Source organism: Sitophilus oryzae, unplaced genomic scaffold (assembly GCF_002938485.1).
Source record: "Sitophilus oryzae breed Bouriz unplaced genomic scaffold, Soryzae_2.0 scaffold_684_pilon_pilon, whole genome shotgun sequence".
Taxonomy (NCBI): domain Eukaryota; kingdom Metazoa; phylum Arthropoda; class Insecta; order Coleoptera; family Curculionidae; genus Sitophilus; species Sitophilus oryzae.
Genome location: NW_022147289.1, coordinates 2,221,911 through 2,238,267, shown reverse-complemented (window position 1 = coordinate 2,238,267; position 16,357 = coordinate 2,221,911). Strand labels below are relative to the sequence as shown.

General features: G+C 33.0%; 1 protein-coding gene across 1 annotated transcript in view; it reads left to right on the top strand.

Annotated features, from left to right (window-relative positions):
- Positions 1-316: 316 nt before the first annotated feature.
- The window catches only part of LOC115888176 (homeobox protein prophet of Pit-1), a 48,071-nt gene continuing 32,030 nt past the window's right edge, over positions 317-16,357 (top strand). The window contains exons 1-3 of the mRNA XM_030907792.1: positions 317-626; positions 11,756-12,623; positions 15,317-15,523. Of these exons, the coding sequence (XP_030763652.1) occupies positions 12,575-12,623; positions 15,317-15,523 (256 nt within the window). The 5' untranslated portion in view covers positions 317-626; positions 11,756-12,574. The remainder of the gene's footprint in view (positions 627-11,755; positions 12,624-15,316; positions 15,524-16,357) is intronic.

Here is a 16,357-nt window from a genome sequence, read left to right as displayed (position 1 = left end):
CCTCAACACTAACCACCGAGACACAGAGGGCGCTCCATCCCCTACAACAAGCCAGACAAAGACCGCCACATCTCACTCATCACGACACAGACAGAGACGGCACGCGAATAAGAGACAAGGGCATCAAGTGCTCAATGAAATAGAGCGAAACAACCCAGCATCGGTACGAGAAAGAGACGCTTTATTGGGTTTTTCGAGGGTGGGAGAAGGATACAGAGCTAGAGCAGCGTGTGGGAGAGGGAAGGTCGACCGAATACGGGGTTTTAGTGATAACAGAGGACCGATATCACATTTTAATGTTGTTAAAGTCACTTGGCAGCGGGCTTAGACGTAAGCCAGTCATATTTAGATTCGGTTTAGCGGCACGGCCGGCAATTTAATTAAGTTTGTCACAGATATTAACAATATCAAGGCGGAGAGAGTTGATTGTTTGGATTTCGGCGTTCGGTGGCCACTCGACGGGCATTTTTTTTCGAAATAGACTCGTTTTTCGAAAACGATGGGATTTTATTTGTTTTTCACACTATGTGAGAAATTCTCGGACGAATATTGAAGGTTTTGAGTTATTTTTTTATTTGTGAAGGTGAATGAAGTGAAAACAGTGTGAACAAACTGAATTTACAAAAGTAAGTTGTGTGATAATTCTGAAATAGCTGATTGAATTTTCCCGTGTTATATTAATTAAAAGCTAAACAATGTTTATACCTTTTTTCACCAGTGTTTTTCGTCGCTGGAAAGAAATCTACGGTATTGTCTCTACAAGAGGAAAAACTTTTTTTGATAACTTTTTGAGAAAGATGCATTGTCGATAAAAGTGTATTTTTTTATGGTTAATCCAGTTTATACTTTTCCAAATTTCCATACCGTATAAAGAAAAAAAAAGAATATTTAAACTCAGATGCAAAAGAAAACGCAACAAAGAAATTTTTGGTCTAATTTAAAGTGTTATATTTTTGTTATTTTTAGCCCAATTTTTATGATTTTTTTAGCAAGCTGTATATAATTATATCAACTTTAATTTGTAAACTCAATTTTTTTGTACACTTTTGTATTTGGCATATTATACAGGGTTATTCGAGTGGTTGTTTTTTTTACCTTAACTTTAAAACACCCTGTGCAATAATTTCATTTGTAAATTTTCCTAAAATATAATTTTACGGTCAGGACCATGTCTCCTGAGTATTTTGTTCATCATCGGTTCATGTCAATACATACCCTGATTAATTTTTAAGAGCGAAACGAACTTGTCACGAACAATTTGAAATTTTTTCACTTATTATTTCTTATTGAAGTTATTTTTCAATATGACAAGGCGACTTTGGTGATTATTGTGAACTATTTACTACTATGAACAGCCCATCTTTCGACGTTTTGGAACTCCTTGGCAAGAGGGTTCGAGGTCGTGAAGCAGTACCAACTCCATTAAATTAACTTAGCTTGGTCCTTAAAGAGGAATGGGAAAACATAACGCAATATGATATATTATGCAGCCTCAATGGCAGTATGAACGGACCTTTACAGGCAGTTATAGCAGCCAAGGGAGGCAATACAAAGTATTAGGGGATTTTTTACATTTTTTTTCTGTTTGTATACTTAAGTATTACAGATGTTTCCTTCTATATTGTTAGTTTTGTCATCGTTATTAAAGTTTATTGAAAAACAATCGTCATATTAAAATATTACATAAAAAGTAATGATAGGAAAAAATTGCAAATTGATCGTGATCAGTTCATTTCGCTCTTAAAAATTAACCAAAACATAAATATTGACATAAATCAAAAAACAAAATGCTCAGGAGCCACGGTTCTGATCCGTAAAATGATATTTCGGGAAAATTTACAAGCGAAATTATGGCACAGAGTGTTTTAAAGTTAGGGTAAAAAACAACCCCTCGATTAACCCTGTATAATATGCCAAATACTAAAGTTTATAAAAAAACTTAGTTTGCGAATTGAAGTTGAAATAATTATTTACAGCTTGTTAAAAAAATCATGAAAATTGGGCTAAAAATAACAAAAATATACCACTTTGATAGTTGAAAGTTCCAAAAATGAAAACTCGTTCCTATGGTAATATCATTTCCTTTTCATTAGTTGATGGTTATTATTAAATTTTTAGGGGATTTTTTGGGAATTTTTAATAAGTAATCAACTTAATCTGTTGGGAATACCATTAAATCAGTTTTCTCTGCAAGTCGGTTCTGTGACATCGTCTGTTTTTCCCTTCAACTGTTCACAAGAAGAAAATTTGGAAAAGTGTAAACGAGATTTCCATTTGCGTCGTAATGCAATTTTAACAGATATGTTTATAACAGACGTATCTGCTAAAAACTAAAGTGTTTTTGACCATTGTATTAGATATTTTAAATAGTTCCTTCTTTGAGTTTTTTGCTTTTGACGACAGCAGAACAAATTTGTAGTGATCGACAAGCTGGTTACGTCTTGCATTGAATGCAATGGTGTTTACAAAAATTACTTTTCTATTTTGTAGATTTTTTTTTGCAGGAAAAAGCCGGATAATTCTGTTCAAAAAATGTATAGTTATTTATGATATTTTTTATAATGAAGTTGCTTTCTAGACGTTGGTGAGGAATAATTTGAACATTTCTTTGGATGTGGTAGACAATGAGCCAGTATTGATTTTAACGGAATTTTGGACTCCTCAATTGTCTTTATTTATTTATTTTAACTTAAAGAACGTTTCGATCAGATGTAGCACTGACCGCTATCAAGTGTAGTAAATAAACTTACTCCTAAGACTATACTGAGCTTATATTTTAGGGAAAGGCAATCACCTGTGAATATGATGGGTGCACTCAAGCCTGAGGATATTCACTTTGAATGTCCGTATTGATGCATCTTATAAGTGGTTGTCATTGTTCTTTTATATAAAAACGGCTTCTTTAAAGTTGCATTCTTCCAATGAGGTTCCTTGTAAACAACCCGAGCTTCCAACCACTTTATATTGTGCTATTTGGACCACATATGGTCTGCAATACCTAACTTCATTCTTTTACCTGTTTGTACATGTTTTTTATCTTACATTCACAGGACGATTAGTCTCTCTAGTATTACTCACCGCATTCACAAGGTATACTTGATAGATGCACTGTTTCTTTTGTTTTCTGGTTTTCGTTTTGTTAGGAACCTTCTTAGAGTCGTTCCAAATTTGAAAACAGTTTTAATGTTATATTGTTTGGCTATTCGCTTTATCTTTTCTGATGTTTTTTTTTTATGATTTGCATCATTTGATGATTTACATCATCAAGAGAGAGCGCATCTTCCTCAGACTAGTACTCTAAGGAGTCAGTTTTACAATTCGATATATCTTCTGTCTAGAGACTTCCTAGAGTAACCATTCTGAAGCCAATCCGTTTTAATATTATTTAATTCAGCATTAAGTGATGCATCGGGTGTTTGCTCCTCACTATGCTTGGTCACTACATTATTGTGGAATTACATTTTGACTATTCCTATTTTGATTGCCTCAGAATAGTTTCACTGAGGACTCACATACTGTTTCGTGTATCTGTTCTCTATACAGGGTGTCCCAAAAATAAGTGCAAATATTTTAACTGGTAGTATATTTCGTCCTCAGAAACACACCTATGAGGTAATTTTTGCAAAAAAAAAAAATTTGAAAATTTGGAATTTTTTGAAAAAAATTTTGGATTTTTTTTTTAATTTTAAGTTAAAACACATGATTAGTGGCTTAAATTTACATGAAAAAAAATCCAGAAAAAATTTTAGCAAAAAATTATTTTTTTTTGGAAATTTTCAAAGTAAAGTAACTCGGTTATTTTGGACTTATTTGAAAAACGGTAAAGAGAAAAAATCTTTCTTCTGACTAGACCTACCACCCCTTAAAATTGCACTTATATCTGGGACACCCTGTATATACTGAGGTTTTTCTATATACTACTATTTCTATTGACAAGAACTTCCAGAAACGGTAGACATAAGTTTTTCTCTTGCTCATTTGAGTTGTTTTCAAGGGCGGATGGGCCATATGGGAAGACGGGAAAATCCCCGGTGGGCCGGTGAAAAAATGGGCCGGTGGGCCGGTCCCGATCAGAGCTGAAAAAAAATTGGATTAGCAAAAATTATCTTCTAACTAAAGTGACGTAAGATCCTTAGTGATCCATAACTAACTAATCAATTTGCATCAGTATAATCGTCAGTTGCTTTTAAACATAAACACCAATTTGTAAAATAACTATTGTAAAATGTCTTACACACTTATAATTTTAATAATCATCTGTTGTTTGTTCGGTTTGAAAATTTTTGTTATTTTTGTTTAAAATGCTCGATTTTTAACATCTTTTTGTGCAAAAAAACGTTCTAGACGTGTTGCTGGGGTCGAAATATACCACCCCTGAAAATATTTGCACTTATTTAAGGCTCACCCTGTATAGTTTTACCCACTATTCTTTTATTAATAACTAATAATATGACTGACTGACAGCAAAAAAAAAAGAATGAATAGCATTAGGTAAATTTAAATTGTCTCGATCTAAATGTAGACTAAGAATAAAGTAGCCGTCGAGGTAGCCGTTGATTGACAACTGGGGGCCTCGGTGCAATATTTTTCGAGCTCCCCTTTGTAAAAAGGTAGACGAATTTGACGCGAACTCTGCGGTTGACGGAGAAAACATATCTATGCTTGGCTTGAATTGGGGACGGACTAAAAGCCAAGTCTAAGAACTAAAAACCAAGTCTAAATTGTTTAAAATGTTGCTAAAATGAATTTGCTAAAAAGTACTGAGACAGCAGAGAAGAGTTAAATAAGGTTAAACTAGATTAGATAATAAAATATTAATATGTCTTGAAAATCCAAATATTTATTATGGATTGTAACATAACATTGTAGCGTTTTTTTAAACCACTACCACTGCGAACGGCAGCTTTTCATCGGAGAGCAGTCGTGGATAAGGTATTTCACTAGAGAGAAAATTAATCAGTAATAATTAACAAAAGATATATAGATATTGGGCGCCAGGCATGTACAGAAAAACAAAACACAGTTGTATAATACTTAAAACTAATGACTATATTTATTCATGATGAATTCTGATGATAAATAGCATTGTACAATTTTAATAATTATTATAGTGGTTATTTGTTGAGTAAAACTATGTATGTAAATAATATTAAATATGTTCTATGAAAAGACTATGAAAAAATACAAGAAATGTAAAGTTTAAGAGAATGTATGAAATGTAGCATTACTTTAATTAATTTGATATATTTTATATGATGTTAGAGTGCAATAATAATATCTATAAAAAAGTAATACTATTACAAGACATAATGCAATGAAACCTAAGATCTAAATTATATTTTAACTACTAAATCGACATGAATGTTCTTAACAATCTAACCACTCAACATAGTCTATACGATATTATTTAAGATGTACATTATTGTTTAAGACTGTAAATGTTTTAAATGTTAAAGGCAAAACTATAACTTAAATCTACACTTAGCTGTTCTTTATGCAATCCTGCTTAAAACAGTAGCAGCGTGAGGTGGTCTAGCATCTCTGTACTGTCTGTCGGCGATCCTGTTGGTCAAAACAATAAAAGGGGCCAGATTGAGGACACCATGAATCCTTACAGCCGTAGCTACTGACTAGGCTTAGAAATGGGAGTGAAGCAGCATGGGACTCAAGCTACATCCACGCTGTGGCACTTAGATGTAAGAAAAAATCTTTCTTACTGGGGACACTCGTCCACAGGACATCTGTACATAAGATAATGTCTGTACATAAGGCACTACCCGTACCTTGGAAATAGTCCGTACCTTGGACACAGTCCGTACCTTGGACCCTAAAAATATGAAACTCTTGTTTAAAACCAAACAAGGTCTAATAAACAAAATAAACCTACCTCGAAATACTTCCGAGGGCTCAATAAATAATAAACAACATGTTCCTTCTTCCATGTGACATTCTGGAGGACAAAAGAAAAGGGACGCCAACGTGCCAGCAAAATACAATTACAAGTTAGGTTGGGGCATCCGCAACTCTACCCTAAAAATACGCAGTAATAGTAACGAATCTAAAAGGATAATATCTCATCATTACCTGTAGCTTCGAAATAGCAGCTGATTCAGATTACACAGCAAGATTTAAATAATCACCATTTCTCAAAAACTGGGACTAATGGCGTCTGACAGGCCAAACAGTCTAACCAAAAGTGAAGTTAAATCACAGAGAGTTGACAGAAGCGATGTTGACAGCGCGCGCCTCCACAAATCGATAACAGGGTTGTGTCAAACGAAAACAGGGTTGTGGACTAGAGAACGTAAAAATTCGTCATATAAATCATCAGGCCCGAACGATACGGAATCGGGTGACGATATGCCAGACATCATATATTATATATAAAAAGACATGTAACGAACTAAAAACGTTACAACATTACATCAGAACACATTTATATCCACTGCCTAGGTATTGCCTAGGTTTTTTTCGTTTGAGTCATGGCATTATCATACAAAATGTCGAATGTAGAAAAGCATAGAGGAAAAGTTTCGTGATGAGAACTATATAATAACCTAAAAAATGCTGCAATTTTAATGGCGACCGCGGTTCATTCAGTTAAAAACATGTGTACACGAAGAGGCTGCTGCTGTAGCAGAAAGGAGAGAATTTCTTTCTACAATGTGTAAGAAAGTATATACCCGAAAAGCTAAAAGTAATGTATTTCACAGAGGATTGGGTCAGCTGAAATAAATGAATCAGGAAGTCTTAAAGTTTCTCAAAATGGTGACTCAAAATCGTAGCCTATTCAAGATTAAATTACCGTTATCGAAATGGAAATAAGGCAGTAGGACCCTGTAAAATTGAGCCATTTTATAGTAAAAATATAGATATCCGACTCAATATTGGTCTTTACGAAAATTTTGATCAAGACAATTTAATTTTTTTTTAAACCCGAGGCGATAGAGCTTTTTTGCACGAGCGAAAAACACCCTTACTTATATATTAATAAATAAAATATGTTTCTTCGTTATGGTCATTTCGTTTTTGTGGATTTGGGCCGGTTGCCTGTTTTTTCCCGGGCCGATTTCCACTTCCCCATCCACCCCTGGTTGTTTTATGAATAGAGGTTAGAGAATTACAATAAAAAACTATAATTATATACAAGAAAGTAAATATATAGATCAATATACTCTATGATAGAAAAAAAAACCGCACCAAGAGAGACCTGGAGAATGACCAATGACGATCAATGATAATTTTGACCAGGTTGAGCACGTAATTTATTAAAAATTTATATAAAAACTTTTCGAAGAAATATTGAAAAATAATTGAATATTGAATAAAAATAATTATTATTATTGGCAAATGTTTTATGAAAGTTTTTCTGCTATTTAATTTTTTCTTAAATTCTTAAAATCTTTTGAAAATAGTAAATTTGAAAATATTTTTGTTGGACACATTATTTTTTCCGACGGATGAAAAACATAGACTCTAGTAAAATGGATCATTTAGTTTAAGTTTTACTGGCACATTCAATGTTGAATTATGATATTGTAAATTATTGATACGGAAACATATAAATATTTTTTCTTCTAAAATTTACGTATTTTTAAATTAAAAATGTCTAATGATTTTTTTTATATTTTAATGAATTATTCTAATAATTAGCTATATAGAAGATTTAGTCTATTAGAAGCGTTAACAATGTTCGTTAATAAACTTTTTTAATAAATAAGTGGCAACCTAAAATTTTTGGTGTACAGGGTGGGTCAAATTCGACGCTTTTAAATGGAAACACCCTTTTCTACAGGAGATAGACGAAAACTAATATCGGTGTCTGGAGCTCAATTTTCATCAAAAACATAATGGAGAAAACCGCACATCAATATCTGTTACCGTATCGGAGTTACGGGGTGTTTTTCAAAAATGTGCATTTTTAACAAATCGCTGTAACTTTTTTACTATGGAAAATTTTGTATATCTATGAAAACATTTTCAAAGCACCTTTTTACGTAGAATTTAATGGTTTAAGTATATTTTTTTTTAAATTAATAATTTAAGAGTTATCAACAGAAAAATTGATTTTTTATTTGGGACACCCTATATATTTTTAATTAACTGAAGAGAATTTAAAATTACCGTTTCAAAAATATAGCGCACTTGATATTTTGTTATAATCCCCTTCGAAATACAGAATTTTTAAAAGCTCGCCACTTTTAACTAGTAGGCTTTGGACCCCTTATTGATGATAATGCCTTTAATGGAACTCGAAAACATATTTTTCCAGCAAGACGACGCATCGCCTCTGAACGCTGAGCTTATCAGCAAATTTTTGCAGCCAATTTCAAGAATAATTGGATAGCTAACCAAGATCTCAGCCGTTGGCCGTCGAGGCCGCCTGACTTAGTACCCATGGATCTAATCCTATGAATATATTTGCGGAAGAATAAAGGTTCCTTATTCTTCCGTATAATCTAGACAAGAATTAAAAATACTTAGCAGTTATGAGAGGGTATCTTTCACCCCCACTGAGTTAATGAATACCGCGAGAAATGTTCAAAAACTGCCCCGTCTGCCCATAACAGAAGACGGTCGATATAAATGAACACCTGTAGCAAAATTTCATGTCTTGGTTTGCTACTTATTTTTATTGTTATTAGATATAGTTTAAATGTGTTGATGTTGGTTAATATATTTTAAATTGTTATAAAATTCTGCATCTCTCATAGCAAATATTATTTTCGTTTTAATTGATGCTCACAGCTAGAATTTTTTTGCATTATAGCCGGTGCCGTTCAAAGCCTACTTATTTAAAGCGGGCGAATTTTTATATACTCTATATCTCGAAGAGGAATCGAGCAAAATATCTAGTGTGTTATATTTTTGGAAAGGTAATTTTAAATTCTTTTCAATAAAGTAAAAATATATAGGGTGTCCCATATAAAAAATCAAATTTTCTGTTGATAATTCTTAAATTATTAATTTTAAAAAAATTATACTTAAACCATTAAATTCTACGTAAAAAGGCGCTTTGAAAATGTTTTCATAAAAATACAAAATTTTCCATAGCAAAAAAGTTACAGCGATTTGTTAAAAATGCATATTTTTGAAAAACACCCCGTAACTCCGAAACGGTAACAGATATCGATATGCGGTTTTCACCATTTTGTTTTTGACAAAAATTGAGCTCCAGACACCGATGTTAGTTTTTGTCTATCTCCTACAGAAAAGGGTGTTTCCATTTAAAATCGACGCTTTTTTTTACCCACCCTGTACAGGGTGTAGCGTTTTGGTTAAAATTATACGGTATCTCCGTTATCAGTGAAGATAGAAGGCACCCTTCTATATTTGCAGCAACCTGTCCCACTTTTTTCAAAAAAAGATGCTGCTTCGTTTCTAAGCGACATCAGGATCTTTTTGAAAATCTTGCAATTTGAGAGATAACGAAGACACGGGGGCTGTCCCAAACTGCAAAATTTTCAAAAATTCCCTGTAGCTCAGAAACGAAGAGGGATATGACAAATTTTTTGGTAGCATCTTCCGTTTGACAAAAAAGTGGGACAGGTCTGTGCAAACCGCATTTTCCTATCTTTACTAATAACGGAGATTCCCTATGATTTCAACCACAATGAGACACCCCGTACTGTTTGACCAGCGGATCTGAAGCTACGGAAGGAATGCGAGAAAAAAAAATCGACATTGTCACGTTTATCTATAAAATTGCAAAATTGCCAGACATGAACTATAAATTTAATATATTTTTATTATATATAATGTGTTTAGCATATATTCTGACGTATATTACTAAGGAATTTTAACGTAGTTCATATTGTTCGATATGTTTTATTTAATAACTTATTTCTTTCATTCTGTATAATCTGCTTATTATGAAAGTTGAAGATTTTTCAACGATATCATTGGCAAACGGGCATCGCCGCGCATGGCCGCCTATTCATCGAACATGATTGGCGAGAGTACGTCACAGGATTTGTTACCACGCGGTTGCCATGGCTTTTACGCCTTTCCTATTCGCTTGCTTTATCCCCAACTTCACGGTCTCTTCTGAAAAGGGTAGGAATATTGAATACTATTGAAATATCCAGTGGCGGTGTCATTCTTTTGATCATTATTACTTTATTTCATTATTTTATACCGGTTATCCTAAACTTTATTCCTATATTTTTCGTATATTTGGTAGTTAAGTTGTGTTTTATTGTTTTGTTATCTTGTTATAATGTTTTTCGTTCGTAGTTTTTAATTATTAATATCAAGTTTGATCGTATATTTGTGTTTTAAAATGAATAAATTTGTTAAAGGTAAGACGCTACATAGTCAGACAAGAGATATAATAGCTAATTTATATAGGTAAGTAGAATAATAATAATATAATTAGAATATTAAAATTAAATATTGGCTAAAATGAAAAGCACCCACATTTTACCTAAATATTTTAGCTAAACTAAAATAAATATAAATAAACATGGATGAAATCTTATTTGGTTTATTTCCTTGTGTTCATAATAGGGTTTGCGAGCTTAAACAAAAAGTTGCCGCTTAAACGTAAACTTGAGCGGATATTTCTTTATACCGGAGTTAGCGTATCGGCTATAAAAAATTCACACAGAAGATAAAAAAAGGCTGGAAACTAACCCCGATAAAATAATATCCAGCCCTGGAAAGAAACGACCACGTGAGACTGCTGTTGAAATGCTCGACGACTTTTTCCAAGTGGCCAGGAATTTGATAAATAGATTTTATCTCGAATTCAAACTCGTCCCCACAATTAGAAAGCTTTTGCAAAAATTGCAGGAAGAATCGAATTTTCCTTTGGCAGGGAAACGCTAAGGGGGTTATTAAAATGAAATGAATTTTTTTGGCGTAAATGTCAAAATAACAGATAAATATTAATGGAGCGGCACATTAAATTGCAGAGAGAGATATAAATATATACGCGAAATTCGAAAATATAGCCAAGTATTATCTATTTGGATGAAACATATGGGTCGACAATGACCTAACCGTTAAAAAGTGCTGGGGAAGCTATACCATATCTGGTGTAATAGGCAATATTTTATCTACTGGTGAGTAAAAGTATGTTTTGTTTGCGCTTCCAAAGTTAACTATTTTCAAGATTTGTTTTGCTGGAAATAGTTATATCTAAAATTGTGTATTATAGAAAAAATATAGTTAGTACAGATATATAAATAAATATACCTCAAGATTCAGTTTTGATCATCTGCTGATGGCAGATATGGTTAGCGAAACGTGCGTCCAGTGTAAAATTAAAAGTGTTTTGGTGTATTGTACTGATTTAGTGTTTTATTTTGCTGTGTAAGACCAAAGGTTCCAACCCCCAGCTGTAGTTATTTCTTCTATTATATTAACAACACATAATAATAATCTGATTCAAAATATTTAAGGGAGCTTTAATAAAAGCTTTTAGTGTTTATCTGCTAACTCAACAGTAACGATTCAAACAGCATAAAGTTTTTTGAAAAAATTATTAATCTGAATATTATATTTATGATGCACATTATTTTCATAAAACACCGTACGCCCATGCCTATTTTATGAATGAAGTTGGGCGTGTTTTGTTTACAACTGCGTTCCCCTGCCGATACCCCGTAGCTACAGATCCGTTGGTCACACTATACATCTCGTTTAGGACATATTTTAAGTCAAAGTTAATATAAATAAATAATAAAAATAAAGCAGCAGATTTGTTTCCATATTTTTTGAAACCACCAAATTCTTTTTATTTTTTTTTCAGATAAAATGAAATGAACTTCAACGTCCCAAGAAAAAAGCTTTTAAATAATCAACTTTAAAGAATTATAACAGTTTAAAATAAAACATGCATACTCCAAAATTATATCCTTTACTTCAGTAGAACGAACTTAACACAAAAAAAACAAAGATAAAACTGTGATAACTTAAACACAAACTGAACAGGTGCAATTAACTAATTTTAAGTGTACGTACATTCAATTTCAAAAAATCAAAAATTAAGCCAAAAACTTTAAGCTAGAGTGTAAACTAAACAAAGAAATCTTGTCATTTTTTTCATTATTAGTCTTTAGCTCTACCAACACAACATAAAATTCTTCCCAGAAAGTTGTAATTATTTTTAATACCTTCTATGGATTAAACCACAAGCTGTAAAAAACATACTTCTGAAATTCTATAAACGAAAACTCCTTTCTTTTATAATCTCTGGACATTTAAACCAAGAACTATAACTCAAAGTGATTCTGATCTTCTATAAACGAAAACAATTACACTTTTTGAAACCCACAAATTATTAAACCCAAAACAGTAAACCAAAGTGCATCCCAGAAGACCCCACCAACCGCTCAACGCTCATCAACCCCCCATGCTCACATCTACTTCACGCCACGTCATCTAAGGCCTCACGTTGGATTTCAAAGGGGTGTCCTCCTGCCTGGGGGCCTTGGGTTCGTCCCCTGCCCCCTCAGTGTCCGCAGGTGGAGGTGGTGGAGGCGAAGACCTCAGCCATCAGCAATTCAACATATTTCCGGCGATATTCTCCAGGCAGTTGAACTTCAACGCCTGCCCCCAAGGCAAATCGATGATGGAGGATCTGAGACCGAATCTGGTGGGAGTAGGAAATTTGTTAGGTGAGTAATTTTTGATAATTTTAATTTGAATTGACGCACTTCGTTTCTGTTGACCACACCGGAGGGGTGTCTCACTGTTGGAGTTACATGTATATTTTCTTGACAGTCGCTGGCAGTCGTTGGTGTCTGTCGAGTATAATTAGACAGACATAGGAAGTCTTCTTCGCCAGTCATTGGCCGCCGCACATACGGCTATTTATATCCCGTAGGACGACAAAAATCAAATTTCTGTTGATCCCAAAAAAAGCATGCTGTTTATAGATAAGTATTTTTTATTAGTCAGTAGTACATCCGAATTTGAAAACATTTTAATTTTATTTGTGATATTGCAAGTTATAGTGCTGTTTGAAGACAGACCTTTGTTTCCAAATAGATTTTTGAAAAGAAATACTCACGGGCTAAAAGGGAGTTTCAAGCTGCCTCAAATTACTCATACTGATTGATTTACTCATACTCATACTGGATAAAAAGGACTGGCAAAATCAAAAAAGGGCAGGCCAAAAAAGCCCTTTGAAAGAAGTGCTGCAGAGAGACGTCAACACAGCTTGTTTCGGCGGATAAAGAATTGTCTCGGGCTCCATAATATCTTTTTATCGAAAAACGACAAAAAAACGAAAACCTGTTGTCAGAGGTGATGATATTAATGATGACGAAACAGAAGATAGCGATGAATCAGAATGATTCTTGAGGTACATCGTTTTTTTCAAATTTTTACTCTTTCCATGTATATTTCCAGTAAATCTATGATTTTAATTATTACTTATTATATGAAACTATTAATTTTTCAGTAGAAAATATTTTTATCGTCCTAAAGTAGACAATTTGCCGTATGTGCGCCGCGCCGCTTGGCAGTAAAATGATATTTTGGCAGTAGGTAGATGTACATTTTTTACCCAAGTGAGACACACCTCGACCACACTCAAGCATACGATACTGTCCCCATTAGAGAATTGTTTTTAGTTCTGGAGGAATTTCCAAATAGGGTTGCTATAATACTGGTCTGCAAAAAAATTTTTGTTGAGCTCTCGTGAACGATACGACTACTTGCTGTTAAACATCTTTCAGAACCAAGAACTTATTGGTTTTGATAATTATACTTTATCTTATGAGTTTACGACCATCCAGATAATATATATGTATATATATTTATTTATTTAGTAAAGCATTTATTAGTTATACTGTATTTATTATAATAGTTATACTATCTTTATATATAATATATATTTTAACTTTTTCTACTGACTGAAAATTACCACCACTAATTACTCATCTAAAAATGTTTATTACCTTGAATAATAAATTATAATTCGATAGACTCTCTGAAGATATCAGAAGATTTAGACCTTTTTTCTAAAATCTTCATATTTTGCACTTACTAATACTTTTCAAATAATATTATAACACATTTTTCGTGTACAGGGTGGGTCAAATTCGACGCTTTTAAATGGAAACACCCTTTTCTATAGGAGATAGACGAAAACTAATATCGGTGTCTGGAGCTCAATTTTCTTCAAAAACATGATGGTGAAAATCAATGTTACCGTTTCGGAGTTACGGGGTGTTTTTCAAAAATGTGCATTTTTAACAAATCGCTGTAACTTTTTTGCTATGGAAAATTTTGTATTTCTATGAAAACTTTTCCAACGCACCTTTTTACGTAGAATTTAATGGTTTAAGTATAATTTTTTTAAAATTAATAATTTAAGAGTTATCAACAGAAAAATTGATTTTTTATTTGGGACACACTCTATATTTTTAATTAACTGAAAAGAATTTAAAATTACCTTTCCAAAAATTTCCAAACCCCTCTATCTGTCTGTCCATAACAGAAGACGGTCGATATGTCGAACGCCTGTAGCAAAATCTCATGTCTTGGTTTGCTATTTATTTTTATTGTTATTAGATATAGTTTAAATGTGTTGATGTTGGTTAAACATATTTTAAATTGTTATAAAATTCTACATCTCTCATAGCAAATATTATTTTCGTTTTAATTGATGCTCACAGCTAGAATTTTTTTGCATTACAGCCGGTGCCGTTCAAAGCCTACTTATTTAAAGCGGGCGAATTTTTATATACTCTATATCTCGAAGAGGAATCGAGCAAAATATCAAGTGTGTTATATTTTTGGAAAGGTAATTTTAAATTCTTTTCAATAAATTAAAAATATACAGGGTGTCCCATATAAAATATCAAATTTTCTGTTGATAATTCTTAAATTATTAATTTTAAAAAAATTATACTTAAACCATTAAATTCTACCTAAAAAGGTGCTTTGGAAATGTTTTCATAAAAATACAAAATTTTCCATAGCAAAAAAGTTACAGCGATTTGTTAAAAATGCATATTTTTGAAAAAGACCCCGTAACTCCGAAACGGTAACAGATATCGATATACGGTTTTCACCATCATGTTTTTGAAGAAAATTGAGCTCCAGACACCGATATTAGTTTTCGTCTATCTCCTATAGAAAAGGGTGTTTCCATTTAAAAGCGTCGAATTTGACCCACCCTGTACTCGTTATTTAAGCTCGTGTATTTGTACTCGATTAAAAAAATATATATAAAACTCCATTACGAAAAGGGTGTTGATACTCTCTTTCTTGGTCTTTTTATTCAAAGATTTGTAATAAGTTAGTCATACCTTACCCTTTAGGGTGACTCTTTTTAATAAACAAACATAAAAATCTGTAGGTGTTCAAGGTTTGCTGGACGAACACCATCAACATCTGACATCGGCCGCCGTGGACAAGTCAACGCGCAAGTGCAACACAAGCGGAAGTTCGGCGGAAGACTTCAGCGCCCTCTATGGTGGTCTGCCACATTCGCATGACCACCATGGGAGTCATACCCCAGCGCATACCCCACCCGCCGCTGCCAGGACGATCACAGATCATACAGGTATGACACAAGCCACGCCACCTCACTATCGTGTTAAGGAAAAAATCCTTATCTGATGCATTGAACAGATTGACTTTTTTTTTATGTAAATGAACACCTCGAGGTGAAAGTAGAAATATATACTTTTTTATGTTTTATTATATTTCCGAAAATACAGTAAAATAAGATGTTTTTGCTTCTCATTTAATTCGAAAATGCCCCATACAGCACATCAAATCACATTTACGATGTGTTTACATTTTTAGATGTAGACACAGCGTGACACAATTCCCCCGATGTAAATATGCTACGTTTACACATTGTAGTTCAACACGTATGCACAAAGGTTAAACGTCCGTCTCACAATGTAGCCACAGTATAGCATTTACGCATACACAAAGTAAGGGACACACAGTGTGCCGTAGGATACACAGTGCTCGTGTATTACGTTTAAACTCTGTTTACACATTGCAGTTGTGACTACCGCGTGTATACGTATGTATTTTGCTTCGTATATACATCTTGTGCTAGATAAAACTACTTCTTATGAACGAATTTAGGAAATAATATAAGTTTTGATGCCTAACTTTTCGTTCTTTTTAAGAAATATTTATTCAATGATACCATTTATATCTTTTTAGAACGAAAATTAGGAAGGCAAAACTTTGTATTTTCCAAAAGTATCTCGATCGTAAGTTCAAGAGAAGAACCCTTAAAATTGTTCCATTTTTGTTTTGTATTAAATGTACCATTTTTCTTCCACAAAATGGATTAAGTGGTTAAAAAATAAAATTCTTATATTTCTTTATATCATGGAATGCAATAGCGCAAATAACACAATAATAATAATTATTT